Source organism: Lissotriton vulgaris, chromosome 3_1 (assembly GCF_964263255.1).
Source record: "Lissotriton vulgaris chromosome 3_1, aLisVul1.2, whole genome shotgun sequence".
NCBI classification, from domain to species: Eukaryota; Metazoa; Chordata; class Amphibia; order Caudata; family Salamandridae; genus Lissotriton; species Lissotriton vulgaris.
In genome coordinates, this window is record NC_141689.1 from 550433902 (window position 1) to 550457292 (window position 23391).

At 44.6% G+C, this 23391-nt stretch overlaps 1 protein-coding gene across 1 annotated transcript in view; it reads right to left on the reverse strand.

Moving 5' to 3' along the window:
- MARVELD2 (MARVEL domain containing 2) overlaps positions 1–23391 on the reverse strand; it is a 125598-nt gene that overhangs the window by 22046 nt on the left and 80161 nt on the right. Inside the window, exons 5-6 of the mRNA XM_086960821.1 lie at positions 22017–22188; positions 1314–1364 (exon numbers count right to left, since the gene is read on the reverse strand). Coding sequence (XP_086816947.1) covers positions 1314–1364; positions 22017–22188 — 223 coding nt within the window. The remainder of the gene's footprint in view (positions 1–1313; positions 1365–22016; positions 22189–23391) is intronic.

Below are 23391 nucleotides of genomic sequence, written 5' to 3' on the forward strand. Positions count from 1 at the left end.
ATCATTTTCAGTTTTTATGTGTGTAGTTTCCTGTGCTCTTCCTCCACCAAGGCTGCCCTCTCCCTATCTTCTATAACGCCAGTTGGGAGCTCGATAGCCATAGAGGTAGAATGGAGGGTAAAGCATCTGCAGATCTTAGTGACTGCTAGAGTTTAGAGGAGGAACATCTGAACACTCAACATCGCAGTCACCCGATGCTAAGTATAGAGGTTTTCTCAAACCCAATATAGCCGTCAGCATTTCTGGGTCAACGAAAGAAAAGCTGGCTTGACTCCTCTATTTTGAGGTGAGTGGACAGCAATGAGGTGTGTTACAAAGTTTAAAACTTTCTGTCTCCGTCACGTTTCTGCACTCCTTCGCGTCAACATGTTTTTTGTTTCTGCTCGGTTCTTATTGTGGTACAAAAGGGGGTGGTGATGGATGGAGCATCTGAATCAATCAAACACTCACACCCAGTCAAAAGATCTGGGTTTAATCCATCACCGTTCTTTAGCCCACTATGCCACCCCAGTTCAGACATGGCTATATACAAATCAGTCTGACCCTGTGCCTCATGGAAACAGTCCAGCCCGAACTACCAAGCCATGTCTTCCCTGGACCGGAAACAAGCTTCCGAGGACCGTTTTTTGGCAATCCAGCCGTCTTCAGCCCGGCTTGCTTGAATCCAGTGGCAAAGGGTGCCAGGGACTCACGTCTGATCATACCCTGCCACACATATGGCGGCCAAAAACGGTACAAAAGGGGGTGGTGATGGATCCATCACCACCCCCTTTTGTACCGGTTCTTATTGTGCCATATTCCTGTTGCTAACTGTGTTGTTCATGTTTTCTTTGCATTTATATTGAGACCTTTTTTTTCTCTGTTAGGAAGGTGTGTGGTTCTTCGTATTTACCTTTTTCGGAGATTCCGTGAACCTACTGTTTTATGAGACTGTTTTTCCAGTCTCACTTTGCAAGCCCCTTTCTTTTGGAAGATGGACTATAAAAGACGCTCTTACAAATAAATCTATATATCTTTACACTCCTCTTGTAATTTATTAAAAGGTTTGAATACAACAATATAAATAAATAACTCAGTTTGTATACAGAAGCTAAACACTCTGGCATAGGATAGATGATATATGTAAACATGTAACTTAGAAGCTTACAAATAGAAATTTCATTTCATGAGTAAATAATTTCCAATAATTAAACAGTCGGCGTCCCTGAAGCTCTTCAAAGGGAAACTTTAACAAAAGGGTTTGCACTACATGGCTTGGCAAATACCAGGACTCGAGGGTATAAAATTAAGCAAAATAAACTAGCAATACTCACATTCTTTTTCTTTTTGTATTCCTGAAGGACTTTTGCAACCCGGTCATATTCCTAAAGAAGAAAAAGGAAAAGGAGTTATGCACAAAAAGTTATTCAGACACATAGGGCCCGATTTAGATCTCGCAGATGGTTTACTGCATCGCAACGGTGACGGATATCCTATTCGCCGAAATATAAATCCGAAATATAAGTCCTAATGATATCCGTCACTGTTGTGACCGAGTAAAGCAGTCTGCCGAGATCTAAATCAGGCCCATAGTCATAGTAGGCAAGGTTAAAAGTGATTTACGTTTCTACTTAAAATAAAAATATTTTTATTGCAGATTTTTCAAATATAAATATAAAAACATGAGAAGCGTCGCAAAATAAAAAAAAACCCTATCCTTGCCACGAAAGAGGTAAACAGCTCGATGTGGTAACCGATAAATTCATAAAGTTACCCTGTATAAATTTCATTAAACACCATATAAAGTACAAAGAGCAAAATACAAAATTGCAGATTCAGGCAAAATAAATTAAAAACCAGTCCCAATTTACGATGATGTTCTAACCGAGTTGAGACCGTCATATTGAGCTCAGTATAATTACAATTAATTCATGACATTAAAACATTGCTAATAGTTCATAGAAGCCACATAAAATGCCATTCGTCGATTAAAGTGCAAATAGAGCAATAAACATTACTCAGAAATATTCTAATCTCAATGTCAAATATTGAAACAGTGAAAACACATGCGATTCATAGCCAAGGGGCAAAGTATGCAACCAATATTACTGAATTCAGCCAGGATAAAAAGAGTTGAGTACTAATTCAGACAGTAAAGTGCATGAGGTGGTTCTATCTTGCATGGATATAGCAGCACTGTTGTTCCCGAGGGGATTGTGCACCTCTGATATATAACAGCCATATAAAATATCACTAATTTTGGGAGACATGGTTTAGCACCTTTGACCACTTAATCCGGCTGGGCGGACTGCAGGACACTAACCCACGTTCTGTATAGAAGCACAAATACTGGCTTTCCTTCCTTTGCGAGCATACAAGTAAATTTCCAAATAGTATATTGACAACAGATGTGCAAGCAATTGGCGAAATGATGGGGGATGTGTCCAGTCTGGCTGTATTGCATCCAGCTAGACTAACGCAATGCAGATATGAACCACTGCCATGATTACAAACACAAAGAACTGATCGGGCCTTGTAACCCCCTTCACTGTGCATGCCCAACAACATTCAATAAATCAACCAGTGTTTGCAAGCACTACACTATCACCCCTAGAGGAATTTGGCTGCTGAGGGTGCGGTGTATCTGTAAAAAAAGCCAAGTCTTGAGCTTATTCTTGAAGTCTGCCAGGGACAGTGCTGTTCGGAGGTGGAAAGAAGGTTGTCCCGGGTCTTTGCGGTGATGCAGGAGAAGGAGCAGCCCCCAATACGACGGTCTCAGATGCAGGGGGTTGTGCAAGGGTGAGTAAGGTGGAGCGCAGGTGCCTTGGGGACAGATGGAAGATCAGTCAGTGAATGATGTAGGATGGTCCTTGGTCCTGGAGAGCTTTGTATGCATGTCTTCTGGATGAAGAGCCAGTGAAGGTTGGCTGTATTTCACGTCTGAATATGAACAAGGAGTAAAGAAAATTACACATCTAAACATCGTGACTTGGTCATCTTCTCCTGATGAAATTTGTGATCAGTTTATGTCATTGATTATACTTTGTATATGTGTAACATAGATCTATTTTGATTTTACATTCCTGAGATTGCCAAGACTTTACACAATTGGAATTGGGGTGTGCTTTGCTTACCTTCTCTTTTGGGTTTTTGAGATGTGGACTGATGCAGGTTTGTTTGGGGAGGTCTAGGATGAGTCTGGCAGCAGCGTTCCGTATGTTCTGGAGTCTGCTAAGGAGCTGGGTGGAGATCCAGATTAGAGCATGTTGCCGTAGGAGAGGCGGCTGGAAACAAGGGCCTGTGGGACTGTCTTTCTGGTGTTGATTGAGATCCATCTGAAGATTCGGCGAACATGCAATGGGTATGGAAGCAGGAGGAGGTGACTGCGTTGACTTGTCATTTCATGGTCAGCTGGCTGTCAAGGATGATGCCAAGGTTTTGTGCATGGTCATTCGGTGTGGATAAGAGTCCAACTAGCCAACAGCTGTGGTTCCAAACAGAAGTGGTCTTCTTGAAGATTACAATTTCTGTTTTGTTGGAGTTAAGTTTGAGGCAGCAGTCTCTCATCCATTTGACTGCATCAGTCATGGAGCTGCAGAAGTTGGTTTTGGTGCCAAAGGGGTCCTTGGTGAGTGAGAGGATTAGTTGAGTGTTGTCTTGTAGGAGATTATGTTGAGTACGTGGGATCTGACGACATCTGCGAGGGGGGGTCATGTAGATGTTTAACAGGGTGGGGCTGAGGGAAGATTCTTGTGGTATGCTGCTTATGATGTCCTTGAGTGCGGAGGTGTAGGGAGGCAGTTTGGTGCTCTGTGTATGTCCTGTGAGGAAAGAGGCGATCCACTTGAGGGCGTTTTGCTGTAAGCCGATGTTATAGAGTCTTACGATGAATGTGTGGTGGGCAATGCTGTCAAAAGCGAGGTCGAGGAGGATCAGGGCGAGTTTTTCCATGGTTGAGGAGGGTCCTGTTGTCATCTGTGGCAGCGATCATTAACTCGGGGTCAGTGTAACATTAAGTTTTAGCACAGTTTCCATGAACTTTGTTACATCGCGCTTAAGTGTTTCAAACGCAGGGTATGTACTGAATATATGAACCACATCCTTCCCCTGACTTAGACAAGGAGGGCAGCTGTTGCCTACTGAGCCCCTCCCATTTGGCAGTGTTTGCCGGTGTATAATAAATGTTGAAAATTGTTTTGTAATGTTGCGCCTGAGAACCAGGTGAACACAACAGAGTATGGTCCAGCTAAAGGGATTTGTAAAAACAACAGTCTGTCATGCCCAACTTCTTCTGCCATTTATCGCTATACTTCTCAAGATAATCCAGTGATAAAGAACTAAGACCCCCCAAATATCTGACTAATTGTACACCCCTCCCTAACACTTAGTAGCTCCATTAGAGCATCTTTGGCGAAGCCTCTTGAGCCCCCGGTTTTCTTCTGAAGAAAGTCACGTACCTGTAGGTCTTTATAAAATTCCTTCTGATTAATCCTAAAGCCCACTTGCAATTCCTCAAATGAGGCTAATCTTTCCCCCACATAAAAATCCCCCAACCTTCTGAGCCCTTGGACCTCCCAGCTAAGCACAGAAGGATCCTGAAAAATTACGTAAAGTGCTGGGTTTCTCTACAGTGGAGTATAATAACTGAGCCTACCAAGCACGGTCTTTAACCTCAAAGTTGACCAGATCTCAAACGCACCCCAGAGGGTTTTTTTTAATCGGACCTTCTTGTAATAACTGGGCTCTATGTGCCTCAAACTTCTGACCTCTTCCCCAAGTAATAGCTCATAAATGGGGGGTTTATTTTCTCCATCCCACCAATCTCCCACATGCCCTCCAATGAGGGAGCACATGTAGTGCAGCGCAGCTGCCCACTGATAAAGTTTCAAATTTGTGACAGCCCACCCCCCTGTGTCCTTAGGGAGTGTCATGTATTTCAGTGTTCTTCTGTTTTTGCATATGATAAAATGAATCTGCATATCACGTCATCCATTATTTTGAACCAACATTTTGCAAACTCGAGTGGGATTGCCCTAAAACAATAACATACTTTGGGTAAAAATAGCATTTTCACCACACTGCAGCGGCCAACAATAGACAAATGCAAATTGTCCATCTTCCAGATCTCTCTTTTCGCCTTTTGGATGAAGGGGGCTAGACTGTATTCCATAGTTTTGTCCACATCAGCTGCAATATTCAAACCCAGATATACAGCTTTCTCAACTAATCATGTTTCAACAATTTGCATCTGCCTATTGGCCACCAACTAAGTTTTTTGACGATTTAGAGAATAACCGGAAAACATCTGAAACACCTGGACCACTTTTTCTATCTTCTTCAGTGTTGAACCAGGATTTGGCGTCACAACTGCTAAATCGTCTGCGCAAGCAAGTACCTTGGCACTTCATACATGAAAATGCATAGGTCTAATTAGTGCATTAGCTTCTAACTTCCGAATCAAAGGGTCTAAGTAAGAGAGTAAATAGCAAGGGGGGACAGGGACACCTTTGCCTGTTGCCTCTTCCAATCTGTATTTGCCCGGACTGTCTCTCCATGAACTTAAGCCTAGCAGTAGGTTTATGATAGACTGCAGCCTTGATGTAGCTTATCCCAAATCCAAACCATTTCATAACAGCCCACAAATAGCCCACAGAACACCTATCAAACACTTTTTCTGCGTCTAGGAGGGCTAATGCCATGGGATCCACAGAGATAGTGGCTGCATCAAAAAGCTTTCTAACTCGTCGAATATGATCTGTGGTCCCACTCCCTGGAATAAAACCATGATGGGTAGGAGAGACCACCTGACCTATAATCTGACTGAGCCGCGGGGCTAGAACATTAGAATATAGTTTACTGTTGCTGTTGATTAGCGTAACTGGTCAATAAGACCCAGGGTCTTGCATGGGCTTTCCCTTTTCCAATAACACTACTATATTAGCCAAGGACCACAAGTATTGTTGCCCATTTTGCACCTGTAAGAATGTCTCCGCTAGATCAGACCCTAGGAGGGTAACAAAACGTTATACAATTCTAGTGGGATCCTATTGACACCTACAGCTTTCCCAGACGGGAGATCTTTAAGGGCCTCCTGGATTTCCTCTCTAGTGAAGGGAGCGTCAAAAGATACAGACCTTCAGGGCTTATCTTGTTTACTAGAATTGAATCAAGATATTGCCTTATATTTTCCTCTTCAGCTCAATAAAGCCCCTCAAAATATGTTTGAAACACTGAATCCAATCTGAATCAGTAGCGGTGTCGTCTTTGCGATCTCTAATTTCTGTAATCTAACCTCTGAACACTTTTTGCCTAGTGCGTACCGCAAGGAGATGTTCAACCTGCTCTCTGTATTCATGGCACTCCCGCCTCCGTACCAAAAATATTTCTGCTGCTCTTTTTCAGAAATGTCATTAATGGCTGCCTTACCTAATACAAGTGTTTGCTCGACTCTCTCAAGGTCTAACACTTCCAAGACAGCTACAATGAGTTGCGCCTCGACATCTCAGAGCTCTCCATATAACTCCCTCATATTCTGATTTGGTCTTTTCTGCCGGTTCAGGCTGCAGGTAAGAGTTTCCCCCCTTACACTGACTCTGAACACATCCCACCCTATTGCGAATGAGACACTCCCTCTGTTGCATTCCAGGAATTCAGGAATCCGGTTATTCATATGGGAATATATGACTCCTCCGTGAGCAGACCTCTCTAAAATGACTAGTTCTGCACAGCCCTACCATGCCCAACAGGAGAGATATCAATAACCAGCGTGTTGTGATCGGACATAACCCGGGGAAATTTTTCAATTTGGCAGCAAACTGAGATATAAAACAGTAAATCAGTTGGGGGCGCGTCCTATGGGTGCCTGAGAAAAAAGAATAGCCGGGGTCCAGCATGTATGTAATCTTATGCCATATGTCAAGTAGTCCCTGGTCCTCCCTCAAATGACGCAGAGCTTAAAAAACTTTAGGTTTACGGTCGGTACAACTATTGGTTCCAGCGTCAAACAATCCACCAATCACATTGATATTCAGATCCCCACATATAATCGGGGTTGGCCACAATGCCAACACAATATACAGAAAACTAAAATGTGTAGGGTCATCTATCATTGACCCCTAAACTGAACATAAAGTAAAGACGCCAATAGCATGATGAGAGCCCCCATCTACCATATTTATCAGCCAAACAGAGTTCAAACCTACATATATTTATATGCACCAATATTGCAACCCTAGTGTTCTGGTAACCTGTGTAGAGTATATTATAAGTGTGAAGCCAAGAGATTCCAACAAGTTTTTCATTGACGCCTCAACATGACCTTCAGAGATCTGTTATCCGCGTGGTTCGCATTGGGGGACGTGAATCGAAGTCTATTGCAAGGGCCACGTTGGAGCTCTGCTCCATCATAAACTTTGCTACATTGGTAGGATCAGCCTCTGTCCCCCTTAAAATTGGACCTGATGACTCTTTGAGAGACAGGCTGCCCCCAGAGACTGGGACAGTGAAAATACTCCATAATAAAAGACGGAGACTGCAATGCTACCTCTGTAATCCATATTGTTGGCAATCCTGGTTCATTAGTTTCTTTTCCAAGGTTGCCTGTCCCTTCAGGCTTTTGACAATTCGTGGTTCTGGCTTTTTTACCCTCATTCCAACACTACTCCGGTCTGTTGAGCAAGGATGCCCAGAAAGGCACAGTCCCTGTGCTGCAATCTCCTTGTCCTGAATCGCCATTGAAGTTTTCAGCGGCATTCTGCTTGCTACCATTTCACGCACACAGACCACAAAACACCAGGACGCCACTCAAAACCAACAACGCGTCTTGGTGTTCCTACCACCCACTAAGCAGCCGGGGATGCTACCAACGCTACCAGCACCAGTACCCAGACCTCGATCGGCCAGCAGATCTTCTGCTTTACTCTCAGAGCCGGGTCAGCAATTCTGCATGCCTTGTCTGATAAAGCAGCTCTCCTTTCACTAGCTGCAGGGAAGGACCAGTTTATGAGGCTGCTATGCGGTCACCATCTTGCTTCTCAAGAAGTTTCTTCTTACTTGAAATTAATTTAATAGTTTCAGAGCATTTTTAGATAAAACATAATTATAGGTAGAAGACTCAAATGTTTGTGCTTTACATTATACTATTTATACTAAGGGTGAGTAGTTCAGATCGCAAATTCGAAATTAATTAGAAAACTGTTACAAATTTAAATAAAAACATGTACTATTAGAATGCAGTTACCGTACACAAATATCAGCTCTCTGTATGACTTCAATATACTTCTCATTTTTCACAGAATACAAGAGTCACAAAAAATATAGCCGTTAAATATACATGTTAGTGCTGAGTTTATGAGCTTTGTGTAATGTTCCCTGCTTAGAGTTATGCTTCTAAACGCAGGTTCAACAGCAGAGCTTCTCCAACTGACATATCCACATGCCGTCCTCCTTGTAGCGGACTTAATCATTCTGTCTCCTTCCACTGAAACTCCAGGGATTCTAGTAGTGAGGTCCTATGCAATGGCCCTTCACTGCTTGAACACTAGCTGGAGAGTAATCAACTATCGGCTACAACATTCCCCTATGCTAGAGTAGCCCATGGGACTACTCAAACCCTCTGTGTGGAACAAGGGTTGCAGCACATAGGATGCCTGACAATACAAGGAAAGCATTAAAGATGGTGTGACCTGTGGGGGTGAACAGGAGCTGGCTAACAGTGCTTTATCAGGGCCTACCCAAGCAGATCCACAGACCATCCTTACATTGCTAATAGTTGTCTGCCACTAATTACTCACCCTAGGCTATGTTAAACACTGCCACCTAAGTTAGTCAACGAAGCATGCATCCAGCTCAAATGTGTCCTCCTAATTATGAAAAGCAAACCAGTGCATTCTTCTGCTCACAAACACTGTAGGGAGGCGCCTATACATCTTTTGGCCTGCCTTGGGCTCTGCTGCTTAGAGCATTTACACGTGCATCAACTAAAAATAAAATCACTGCTGCCAAAAAATATACTCATCAGGAATGCTGCTAATTTACAGCAGCGCCTTATTAGTAGCACTCTCACTACTCCAAGGAAAGGGGGCATTAATACAAGAGATTTCTTGTCATACATGAATTGGAATGTCTTTTTCCCAGTCTTTCCTCTTCCAGCAATCCACTGAAAATAATACATATTCTACCTTTTGGGGCTAAGCTCTAGATCATGTTATACCATATCCTGCTTTTGTTTTAAAGGCAACTGTCACTGGAGAACAGCACGTATTACATCCACATATCTTAATGCTCTAGAGAAGTCTATTTCGGATTTTTTACTCAGCAACCCAAATCCAATTGAGATGGAGGCCACATATAAGAATTACCCCACTCAGCTACTCCCAAGACACAATCCAAGTATACAAACCGGACCACACTGGGATCTGGAAACCAGATGGCCATTATAACACACATTACCTACTCATTATGTATCTCATTACAGTCCCTATGCAATCTGGGGTAAACCCACTTTGCATCACAGGTACTCAGCTGCATAACACAAAACAGTTTTTTGCTTTCTTATACTTAGGTCCCAGGACTCCAGTGGGAGTCCCCACTGGGGATGTGCTCCCATAGGTTCTGGTAGAGAGCCTGTGGTCATGGTTCCGAGTCACGGGTAAGCAGATATGGCTTACCTGATAACTGTTCCTTCCCAGACCCTAACAGACTTCTTTCTGAAGCTTCTCAACTCTCAACCAAATATGAAGAGACTCACCGCCAGGTGCCTCTTCTTTGCCAAAACAAGTAGATTCTTGTGGACCAGATCTCGGCTTTCCATTGAAGTGCATTTACAGTTCAAAATGTTTTTTAACAAATGCCCTAAATTCCACACCTTATTCTGACCTTCCTGAAGAAAACTATTGACTAAAATGCTCCTTAAACAATAACTATAGCACACATCTCGACTGCAACACGCGAGAGCAGATAGATGGATAGATCAATAGGTAGATATTCACAGCCATCTTTCTTCAACCCTTACTTTGCTCTCTTTATATAAAAATTTTTATTGAGGCTTTCCACACTAGCATTTGGAGATACCAATAGGGGCGAAGCATCTCACCAACATGAGCCACATTCACATAGTAGGCTCCCTAAGAACTAAGCAAGAGTAGAAATAAACCTCAGACAACCTTTACCGACCCTGCCTAGTAGATATAACCCTAATATACATTCAATAGACCACCAACTGCGGTATAAGGGGGAGTGTAAATAATCCTGCCGCCGCCATTGTTCAATACCGTCCTATTGTTCTATAGAGGTAAATAACCTAATGCTCTAGTTGCACACATAGCCCCAAGGGTTTCAATCTAGGGGAAAAGCCATACATGGCAGACCCTCTTACTTGTCATTCAGCAAAGGTTTACAAATCGTGTCAAAACTACAGGTTCCCCCTTGACATTACTGGATAGTCGTTCTGTTACTAAATTGCTCCACACTTTTCAATGCCATTGATGCTTGGAAGGACAGGTTTTTCTTTCTCCTCTGGCTTCCTACGACCAGTTAAGCGCCTCCAAAACAATTCCATAAGAGCGAGCTATCTCACCTTCTAACCACTCTCATGCCGTTTTACGCCCAGGCCAGCCACTCCTGCATTCCTCTGAAATGGGATAGCCCAATACCTTCTTAACGGTTTCCAAGAGCTCTTTATGCAAAAGGCATACCCCTTGACTGGACCACCAAGCAGCGTATCTCCCATTTAACCCTCCAGCATTCAGTACTTAATGTTTGAGATCATATAATTTTGTAGTGACATAATACCAGTTGGATATTAATTTACATTTATAGTGGACCTCTATTTTTTGAAAGTCAATCCTGCTCCTCGCCATGTCTTTTTATAAGGTCTTCCATGATCTTCAAGGTATATACTTCTCCAATTAACACGATTAATAGTGTTTTATGCAATACAGAGATCACCCTTTTGGTTCCAGAGAAAAAAGTGGAAAGTTTTTCAAATTGGGGTTCCTCACTGATAAATACTATCTTAAGGTCAGGATGTAGCAATCAATGTTAATTGCTAGTAATGCAGTATTTTCTCTTCTCCTAAGACAAAGTCACATTTCCAGGTGTTGAAGGAGCTAACTGGGTGGGTCCTGTGAAAAATGCACGATAAGATTATGCATCCTCTGCCGCAGACTCTTGAAGGTTGCGATGTCCCATCTCCAGAGTTGGCATGCATCGGTGTATGTGGAGAACGAAAGGAAAGTAAACTACATGTAAATGTTACACAGTACCAGACTCCAAAACTTATCCTCGTGGGAGTACTTCAAGATGCGCTGGGTAACCATGCTACAACCCAGAGCATTCTGCCCATTAATGTCCGTTCCATTTGGATCCATATTTTATCTTTTTCTATTAGAGACCACTCAAAGAGGAGTCGAAGCCGGGCAGGTTGGTAATATAGCTTACATTTCGGAAATACCTGTGCATCTTCAGAATAAGGTCCCTGCAGGAGCTTTAGTGCAATTCTGAATTGGAATCAGTTACATACAACGAAGTTGCCCTTATTAAATGGTAAATTGTTGCTAACTCTGTAGGGACCTGTCTATATGTTGTTACCTCCATGTGGTGGTTCCTTAATTAATCAATTATAAAACATTTACGTGTTTCTGTATTCGATAACTTTATTTTTAAATCATTTCATGAACGTTCTACTTACATTAAAAACATTAGTTCATTTTTAATACCTAGAGTTCTTGTCTTGATGAGCAGAATCCTCTTGTTTTGGTGCCCTAATTTGCACCTCATGGCTTCTTTTATTAAATCATAAGGATTCCTTCCTTTTGTTCTTTGTTTTGAATATTGCAAAGTCTCTTTTGTAGCTTAATTCTTTTGTAATCCCCAAGTAATCCACTGTTGACATGTTTCTTCCACACACATCACTTAACTAGTAGGATCATTACGATTTTCCAGACAAGGCAACCACCCTGCTGTTCGAGTCCGCCAGACTGTGTTAACGACTCCCCTGATCAGGCTCGGCGGGGACCCAAGTAGAAGAAATGCCCGGGTTGTCGGTGGGACAGGCAAGGAGCCACAAGAGCAATGTCTATTCAATTCAATGCCATGCTGCACACTTCAGTAATATTATTTCAATGGTAAAGCTCGTTTATTCTCGAAATGGATAAAGGGTCGGGGAGCATGCCGATAATATGTAATATTTATTTCTCCTCCCAGGGAAAATAAAGGTGATAAATCCACATAACATTAATAATAAATAAATCCGTATTTGTAAAGCGCAAACTACTCACCCTTACGGGTCTCAAGGCACTGGGGGCCATCGTGGAAATTAAGTGAGCTATTGCCCAGAGTCACATGGTGCTGAGCTGAGCTGCCGCCGGAGCGGGGGATCGAACCTTGAACCCTGTGCTCCGAAGGTAGCTGCCCTGGCGGCTGCACCACACCTCTCCATTTACACTAAGCATATATATCTTTCTTCTGCAATACTTCTACGGGATAACTTTTATTTTTGTCTTTATGAAAGTGACCTGTAGATCTGTGCTTTAAGACCGGTGATAGTATTTGGGGTCTCTCTAAAGCATAGGTCTTCAAACTGTGGGGCGCGCCCCCCTGGGGTGTGCGCACTTCACCTTCGCGAGTCACGTCTCAGCCCGGGCTGCTGCAGCTCCAGTTGTTGGGGGCTCGGCTGAGAGTGTCTGGAGTCAGAGGCGCAAAAGTTGGGGAGGGGGGTGGGGGCTAATTCTTCCAGCAATAGGAAGAGTAGACATGCAGGGGCTCTAAGAAGGGGTGACAAAAAATAAAGCCTCGTTAACGCGAAATGGTCTTTTAAAAAGACCAGCTTCTGAATTGCACAGATTTGGATTGTAGTTTAGCCCTGCAGTAGTAGTCTGTGATGGCGAACAATCATGTTTGCAACACCTTAGCAACTTTCACATGATTCAGTAAATTGTATTGTACCTTCCACTGTATCTAATACTTCACAATTGGCATTGTTTGTAAACGTGGTCATAGAAAGCCATGGTGGGCTGAGAGTGTCTAGAGTCACAGGTCAGAGGCCAGGGGCGCAACAGTTTGGGAGGGAGGTGGCGGGGGGGCTAATTCTTCCAGCAATAGGAAGAGTAGATATGCAGGGGCTCTAAGAAGGGGTGAAAAAACACAAAGCCTCGTTAACACGAAATGGTCTTTTAAAGACCAGCTTCTGAATTGCACAGTATTAGATTGTAGCTTAGCCCTGCAGTTGTAGTCTGTGATGGCGAACGATCATGTTTGTGTGAAGTACTCTGGTGCGGCTGGCAGCTCCAAAACTGTGTGTGTGCCCGGGAAGCTGTCTCATCCCGGGCTGACACATATGACGAAGCCCTGATGTGAAGGCATTTGTATCCCCCATGTCTTAGTCAGATGCCCCTTTATGGGTTGCACCCTTATCTGGTCAAAATACACCACTGGGCCCAGCAGCTACCTCATCCCTCTGGTCTTCGCAACTTAAACTTGTCAAAAGAGCATGCCTTTGTTCCGGATTTCTCTTATCTCGGATCCACACTTTGGGGACCCTCCTGCACCCACAGGGTGTGTCCGAACTGCGACCCTTTGCAAGACTAAACTGGTCAGACAGGAGGTCCTGTATGTTTTTTAAGGCCTTTGACATGGCTGCCGACACCGATTCAGATACTGTCAATTCTCACATGATGATAAAATCTGTGTCCATAACATATCTTACTGTTTTGGCCTGCCTCATGTACCCATGCTCTTCAGCCATGTCTGCGTGGAGGTGAGTGACAAAAGGGGACTACGGATTATCAGTGTTTAGCAATGCAATCAGACCCCACTGTCCTAGCTGCTGTAGAAACTTGCAGGGAGGACAAAGATTGAAATGAGACAACTCACAGGGGGGGCTGCCCACTGGAGTTCACCTCGAGCCATGTGACGTATAAAACCGGAAGCATGGCAACACCTGGCCGTACTCCTCATAATCATGGACTTTTCAATTGAGTCAGAAAGCATGTTTTGTGGAACTTCTTTTTCTGATATCTTGTTTAGGGGCAAGGATGTAGCACAACAGCCAGAGCTGATGACTGTAGAGCTGGAAAACCAGGCTCAATTCTTGATGTCTGCTCAACATCCTGTGATTCTGGGCAAATCACTTAAAAGAACTGCAATTTGCTGCCATAAATCATGTATACACATCAATGGATAAGGTATAAATGTGATGTCCCAAAATTGTTTGGGAATGGCTATAGTAACAGGTTGCTAAATTTTAATCTGGCTAAGCTAATATATCCTCATAAGGACACACAATTTAGTGAAGAGTTGTCATCATTTTGGGAAGTTATTTACCAATCTGCTTTACATGTGTCTGCTATTCCCTCCTCAATGCACAGTACTTTTACTGGCACTTTTAAACAAACGGCCATAGTAAAAATCAACCATGGTTTGACAGTGTGAAGGAAGATTCGGTAAAAAACAAAATTCCAATACAAGCTAATATGTATAGGAAACAACTTATACTGAATGTAAGAGAGAGAGAAAAAACATTGCAGCCTCTCAATGTGCAAGAACTTGGCAAGAGGTGAAAGTAAGGGATGACAGACCAAGACGGAGATCTTGATTGTAATAAGAACATGAAAGCATGGCGTGCTCTCCCACCCTCGCAGCTCCACCATTAAGTGAGGTGCCCCTGCCCCTGCACTCTTCAGTGTTGGTGATCGAGGCCCTCCTCCACCCGCAGGTTTCCCTGCGCCTCATCCCTGGTGGTCCAGTGGACCTCTGTCTCCTTTCTTTCTTTCTGCTCCTTCACTCGTTTTTCTCCCCTTTCTATCTTTCACCTTTCTGCACCTCTGCTCTTTTGCGCCTTATTTCTGCCCATTCTCCCTTTCTCTCCCTCTGCTCCTTCACTTGTTTTCACTCGTTTTTTTCCCCTTTCTAATTTTCACCTTTCTGCACCTCTGCTCTTTTGTGCCTTATTTCTGCCCATTTTCCCTTTCTCTCCCTCTGCTCCTTCACTCGTTTTTTTACCCTTTCTGTCTTTCACCTTTCTGCTCTTTTCTGCATCTCTGCTCTTTTGTGCCTTATTTCTGCTTATTTTCCCTTTTTTCTTTATCCCTTCTTTCCTCCCTTTACCTTTCCCCGCCGCTGCTGCCCCCGCGGCCCCTCCCCCCCAGCACGACCGGCCCAATCCAGCTCCCCTCCCCGCCTCCCAGCTGTCCAGCCCTCCCCGACCCCTACTTAATGGCGTCCACTGCGCGGCCGAGCAGCGGCCGCGGGCTGCGGGCGCGCCGCTGGTGCACCGAAGGCGCGTCAAAGACAAGCACGTCTGCGCCCATCTGCGACCCGTCCGCAACCAGCACCAGAAACCCTGGACCTCCGCCCCGCCAACGCTACGACCCAGCAGCACTCCACGCACTCAACCCAGGCTGCAACAACAACTGCAAGCTAGCATCACCAGCCGACACCCATGGACCCTTCAGCTGTCACCGCTGCCGGCACACCTGCAGCACCGCCAAGAACATGGATCCAGCACAACCCGCCCACAAGAACACAACCGAACCGAAGACCCTGCAATGCATCCTCCTCAACGTCCGATCCCTCCACAAACACGCAACAGAAATCTGAGACCTCCTCGACAGCACCACCCCAGACGTAGCATTCTTCACCGAAACCTGGACCAACACCACCTCGGGACCGGACATCGCCATCGCCATCCCCCAAGGATACAAGATCTCCAGGAAGGACCGCCCCATCCACCCAGGAGGAGGAATCGCCATCGTCCACAAATCCAGCCTCCGCCTGAGCACACTCCCAGACGAGTCCACAGAACTGATGGAACACCTTCACTTCAAGATACTGGCCAGCCCCACCGCCACCCTCCGAGGAACCATCATCTACCGACCCCCTGGACCCCGCGGACCCTTCGCCAACTCCATCACGGACATTATCTCCCCGCAGGCCATTGCATCCACCAACTACACCCTGCTGGGAGACCTCATCTTCCACCTCGACAATCAACTGGACCCCAACACCACATCCCTCCTGGACAACCTCCACAACATTGGACTCCGCCAGATCGTGACCGAGCCCATACACTCAGCAGGACACACCCTCGACCCCCTCTTCACTACAGGAAACTCCATCACCTTCAGCCACACCACCAAACTCCCATGGACCGACCATCGTTGCGTCCACTTCACCTTCAGAACACCCACCATCCACAGACACCAGCACCTGCTTCCACAAACTGGACCAAAATCACCGATGACCAGCTCACCTCCTCACTCAACAACTCCACCCCAACCATCGCGGAAAACGACGACCCCAACACCGCATCCCGAACCCTGCATAGATGGATCTCGGACAGCACCAACACCATAGCCCCCCTCAAGAAAAACAATACCCGTGCCAAGAAAGCCAGATGGTTTACCACCGAACTTCGAGAGTCCAGGCGCACATGCCGCCGCCTTGAAAAGGCCTGGAGAAACACCAAATCCACAGAAGCCCACAACAACTTCAGAGCCGCCACCAACGCCCACCATCAACTCATCAGAGAAACGAGGAAAAAAGCGATTCAAAAACAGAATCTCCATCCACGCACACAACAGCAAGGAACTCTTCAGCATCATCAAGGAGTTCGCCCAACCCACCAGCGAGTCTACCGACATCCCTCCCTCACAAGACCTCTGCGACAAACTCAGCATCTTTTTCCACCACAAAATCAAGAGCATCTACGACAACTTCGACGAAGACAACCAACACACTGAACCCTCACCAACCACCCCCGACACCCGGAAACCAGCGATTGAGGACTGGACAGCCCTCACCACCGAAGACACACTGAAGACAATGAAGTCAATCCACTCAGGGGCCCCCACGGACCCCTGCCCCCACCACATCTTCAACAGAGCCGCCAACACCATCGCACCCATGCTCCGCCAAACCATCAACCGCTCCCTGGCGACCGCCTCGTTCCCCAACGACTGGAAACACGCCGAGGTCAACCCCCTCCTAAAGAAACCCTCAGCGGACCCCACCGACCTCAAAAACTACAGACCCATCTCCCTGCTCCCGTTCCCAGCGAAAGTCATTGAGAAAGCCATCAACAGCCAACTCGCCACATTAATTGAAGAACACAACATCCTCGACTCCTCCCAATCCGGCTTCAGAAAAAACCACAGTACGGAAACCGCCCTCCTCGCCGCAACAGACGACATCCGCACCTTACTGGACAAAGGAGAAACAGTAGCCCTCATCCTCCTCGACCTATCAGCGGCGTTCGACACAGTCTCCCACCGCACCCTAATACGCAGACTCTACGATGCAGGAATCCAGGACAAGGCCCTCAACTGGATCTGCTCCTTCCTCTCCGGCAGGACGCAGCGGGTCAGACTCCCCCCTTTCCTCTTGGACCCCACACCGATCACCTGCGGAGTCCCCCAGGGCTCCTCCCTCAGCCCGACGCTCTTCAACGTCTACATGGCTCCACTTGCCCCCATCGTCAGAACCTACGGACTCAACATCGTGTCATATGCAGACGACACCCAGCTCATCCTCTCCCTATCCAACGAGCCCAACACCGCCAGACACAACTTTCGAGAAGGCATGGAAGCCGTCGCCAAATGGATGAAAAACAGCTGCCTTCAACTAAACACCAACAAAACAGAAGTACTCATCATGGGCCCAAACCCCGACGCCTGGAGCGACACCTGGTGGCCCACCGCCCTCGGAAACCCGCCAACCCCCACAGACCACGCACGCAACCTGGGAATCATCCTGGACTCCGAGCTCAAAATGGACCGCCAGATCAACTCTGTCTCATCTTCCTGCTTCCGCACCCTCCGCCTCCTTCGTAAGACCTTCAAATGGATCCCCCTCGAACACCGAAAGACAGTCACTCACGCCCTGGTCACCAGCAGACTCGACTACGGCAACGCACTCTACGCCGGAATAAACAAAAACATCATCCGCAAGCTACAGAACATCCAGAACGCCGCCGCAAGACTGGTCCTCAACCTGCCAAAACACTGCCACATCTCCCAGCACCTGCGCACACTCCACTGGCTCCCCGTCGAGGCGAGAATCACCTTTAAGATGCTCACCCACGCACACAAGGCCCTCCACGGCACCGGACCAGCATACCTGAACAGCCGACTCAAATTCCACGCACCCCAAAGGACCCTACGATCAGCCCAGCTTTCCTACCCGTGGTCCCCCGCACCAGAAAGACCAGATCGGGAGGCCGCTCCTTCTCCTTCCTCGCGGCCAAAGCATGGAACGCCCTTCCGCTCCACCTCAGACAGACAACATCGCTCCCCATCTTCGTAAGAAACCTCAAAACCTGGCTCTTCGACAGACCCCCTCCTTGATGGAATGGAACCTGCACCCCCCACCCCCCCACCCCTAGCGCCTTGAGACCCTTACGGGTGAGTAGTCGCGCTTTAACAAACTCCTGATTGATTGATTGATTGATCATGCAGAAACCGCTTATGGGGAAAAAACAACAATGCCATCTTTCAATACATATCTACCCCTGGTGGATGGAAAATAAACTGGACTGTAGCAATATTAAAGTAAATTATTCAAACAAAGAGCTCCAGTGTACCACGACCAAACTCCATTATTAATCCCTAAATTTGGACTAAGGGATTATTACTGTGGCACGTGCTGTTGCCAACAAACAAAGGATTTCTTCCTGTATGTTGGAAAGCTTGTTGAGGTTAATGCACTAAAAGGGGAAATGCTAAATGCCTAACAATTGCAGGTTTTTTTTTATGTAAGTGTTTTATATAGCACGTACTAGACCCAAAGATATCGGGTATCAGAGCGCTTTACATGAGCACTAGTTTCATTACAGAGGGTCACATTCATTTTTTGTTAGGCACTGGGAGATTAAGTGATTTGCCCAGAATACCAGGATGTTGAGCGTCATTGCCGAGACTCGAACCCTGTTCCCCCGCTTCGAGGTCGACCGTTCTAGCCGTAAGGCTACATCCTGTTCAACAGCTCTGCTTGATGCAGAAAGGACACTCTTTACACAAGTTCTCTAGATAAATTCAACATACTGGATGGGAAAAAATGAGCTTATACCAACCTCCCAAAATCGTTCATCAACAGTGGACAATGGAATGCCACTAACATTATTTTCTTACTTCCATAAATATAGGCACCATCCCCAATATATATATATATATAATGGGCAATAACATGTTTCCCTCCAAGGATTAGAGGCTCCAAGGTGTAAATCCTAGCAAATACAGATGATGTAAGAAACTCTAGGATAAACAGGTGATTTAATAATCATGGCACAAGCACTGGTGGGCGTCCGCGGCCTTTGGAATAATCTATTGCTATATACAACAAGTGTAATGAATTAAAAGTGAACACATTGAAGACCAAGATTTTGGTTTGCGCTAGGGGGCAGTTAAAATTCTCATGGTATGTACTTAGTTTTCAAATGGAAGAGGTCACCTTTAAATCTACCTCAAATATGTTTCCAATTTGTACCACAACAAATTGTGCCTGGGTAGAAATGTTTGTTATATTTTGAAACTTTATTTAAACCTTTATTTGATGACTTGCAATTTATTACTTTGGTATCTTCTTTTACCCCATCTCTTGTTTTTTCCCCCTTCTCATTTGGAATGTTGCAAATTAATAGTTCTAAAGTTGTCAGTTGAGACACAGGACCGAATGAGCCCGAGTTCTGACAGAAGATAGTTTGGCTTTTGGTGTTGCTGATCCCAGTGACCCAAAAAGTACTTGTTTAACCTTACTTCCTCAGTTCACCTAGATTAGCTTTCACGACAATTTTGGAGGGGGCTCTTTGGTTCCACTGACACAAGTTTTCACTCGTAAGAGAGTGTTAGTTTTACTATATTGTGCACCTGCATTTTACGCTGTTATGTCCAGTTACATAAGCTGAAATGCAAACACATTATTATATGCAGAAACTAAAATGCCTGCTCTTTCAGGGAATCTTTACTTTAACCGAATTCATTGAAATACTGCGAATAATTACGCCTCACTCATCTGGGAACCTTTGGACAAGGAAGTAAGTAATGAAGAAAATCATATTGAACCTTTATGGACAAAATGAAATCATAAGTAAACATGGCTATTCATAACACAGGTCAAGGTCTCACTTCATGGTCTCGCCTGCAAGCTGCTGCATAACTGGAGCTTTAATGATGAAAGGCTTACTTTGAGCAGGTAAAAAAAATGATTCTCTTTTGACCAATCACTATGGAGAACTATCCGTTTAGAAATGCCTATGAACTATCTTAAACCCACTTCCTGAAAATTTGGTTATGCATATTCAAGTGTCTGATAGACGTTCTTGACATTAAGAATTGTTGACATGACGCTCTCCATGTGTAGAGTATTGTCTCGGCCACCTGGCTTAGAAAAATGTATCACACATATTCTGTATATGTGACAAAAAACTATGGAAACATTATCTGAGAGGCATATTAATTGAAAATGCTACAAAATATTATCAAAGCTAATAAATTAGGTCAACGGAGGCATTAATAGAATTCGCTTTAGAGTGATTACATTTCTCAGAGGAGTCATACAATCATAGTATATCGGCAAATCACTTCGCAAAATTGAATTACCTTAGAAGCAGCTAAGATTATTCTTTTGAATTCTGTTTTAAGGGCTCACCTGCTAATCTAGTGCATTTTGGTCTTTCTTAAAACTATGATGTAATCCTAGGCGCATGCAATACTTCTTTCTAGAGGTTTAGATGTATTTTTGTAGGTGATACAGTATTGTACTTGTAATTTCACAAAGTAGTTGTTTCTGGTATTTATACTAAGTGGCAGTAAAGTTGAAATTCAACACTTTCTTCAGTAGCTTTCTTAAATCTTTAAACTCCTTTAATGTCTTTAACTGCATCTACTTTCAAATTTAATATTTATGTGTCCAAATTGGCAACATATTGCAACATGCTTTTTGTTCACGTCATACTAAAACCGTTATGATCAGTAAAAAGGTTGCGCATTTGTCATACTGTTTTCCTTCTCATTTTCACAGACATGCTGCTGGAGGCAAAGTCATAATTCAACCTGAATCTGTATTTGCAGAGCATCTACACAAGGCTTCTCCAACGATTAGCTTGTGGGCTACTAGTAGCTCTCCAGTAAATAGCTGTCCTATGGGCATGCCAGTCTACTAACTTAGAAGCTTCTGCTTGTAGAATTACCATATGTGTACCAAAATGTAAAGTTTATATTCAAGACAAAAATTGTTTTTCAGAACTTATAAGCTAATATTTGGAGAAAAATTGCTGAATTTCCAAAATATATTTAAAGCTGTATTGGAGTGACAAATCATGTGGCATTGGCAAGACGGTTTACAAATGTTATTACCTTACTTCCAGAGGAACTGGGCTATGGCTGTTATATATTTCCCATGTAGAGGCATTCGAGATTGACAAAGCCTTTTTTGGATCACTGCTGGCCACCACACCTGATGCACAGCGGTGATCGCTGGTAGTATTTTTGCATGCGGTAGGCACTATTGTAATCTTTTCTGATGGGGTCACTGCTACAACATTAATAATATTAGTAGCTCTCGATGGGTTTCTTGAACGTAATTAGGTCTTATTACAGAAAAGGTTACAGACCCAGGGTCTACACTTTTAAAACTCACTGTGGGGCCAACATCTCACAGTTCATTGCCTTGGTCCTTCTGGAACACTCCAAGCCTAGGGTCTTACTTCAATGTTCCACGATTTCAAAAATTCTTATTTCTGTAGATAAATAAATGCCACTGTCTCTCGGTCCCAGTTTTGGGTTTTTAAAATCTGGAACCTTCTCAGGGACACAGTATGATGTTAACAAGGGAAAGGCAAAAGAGGGAGGCTGAATGATACCCTAATCAGTACACTTTTCCCTGAAACAAAGCACGAATAAGCTAGTAGTGAACAAGTCTCTGGCATAAATGACAAATGCTTTTGCTCACAATACCTCAGTAAATGAACACAACATTTTGAATTATTTCCCCTGCAGCACTATCGGGTTGCCAGCATGCTTAGACAGTAAAAGAATAACACTTACCATCTGGTTATCTGGGTTAAGAGGCAGCTTGCTCATCACCGAATCCAGCTCATCAAACTTTTTTAACACTGCCTGCACCTCGGCGGAAAGTTCTTTATATTCTGAAAACTGATCATTGAAAACTGCCTTATAGCGATCTCGTTCTTCGTCTGATCGAATTACTGGATATTTTCTATATAAAAAGGAATCACATAATTAGAATGAATATGCACAGCTATTTGTCATTTCATCATAGAATATCTTTCTAAAGTAATATTCAAATCAACCCGCTAAGAAACGAGTGCGGATCCTAGACTGGATCAGTTGTTAATATCCAAAAATGTCTATTGTAGCTCAAAATTCAGATTAAATTATCTTTTCCCAGAAATGTTACAGTAAGCTCAAAAACAAAAGGCGGAGATTAAATGTTCAACAACACACATCAAATCATAGCCAATGTATCCTTAACTAAAATAAAGATGTTGTTACTGCAAATCACATTGCAACTATTTGTTAATACGAAGTATTTGATTTTTTTTATTTTTGCATTGGTGCATAGAGAACCAGAGTTTAGGTCACAAACGAATTTTGTGACCAGCGGTGAGTCAGTTAATCTGTAGCTTGACAAATGGTAAAACAGCTGCCAGACCTCTTTAGGGGAAGGGGGCTTCACGGGGACTACTGAGGTAGGACTCTGGTGGTTAGTGTCATTTGCCTTTGGTGTTGTTCGGGGGTCTGTCTTATAATGGCTCTGTAAACTAGACCAAGTATGCCAGTTTCTACAATTGACTCTTGGCGTAGCAAGGGCATGCAGTCAAAGGCTTCTCAGGGAGGTGATGTGGGTGAACTGAGCCTCAGAACTCAAACAGTCAAACAACAGACACCAGAATTCACTGTCCAGCCAGTACTAGTCTTAGTAAAAAGAAAGTACTTTATTGTCAAATCCAAACGAAATAAATCATCCATTAACGGTATTTCAGCTACAGAGTACTACAACTTTCCCTACCGGTGTTAGTCAAGAACCACACCACCTATCCCAACTCTTAGTGTGCCACCCAAGTATCTTTGATGACTTAGCAGCAATAAATGGTCATGAAGCCATGATTATGCCCAGATGCAAGTTCACTAAGCGATCATCTCGAGTAACCCATATGTTAGTTGATTCAGTTGAGTGCCGGACTGGGAACCTCAACCGGCCCTGGTGCTTGGACGCGCCCCCCTCCCCACACATGGGTGGGGGGGGGGGGGGGGGGGGGGGTAGGGGGGGGCAGGGGGTGTTGGAGGTGTTTTTGCCGGGCCGGTTTTCGGCCAATTTAGGTACAAGACCGGCCCCTAGGGGCCCAAAACCTGCCCCCACCCATGCGGCGCACCGGGGGATTGCCCGGTGCCCGCTATG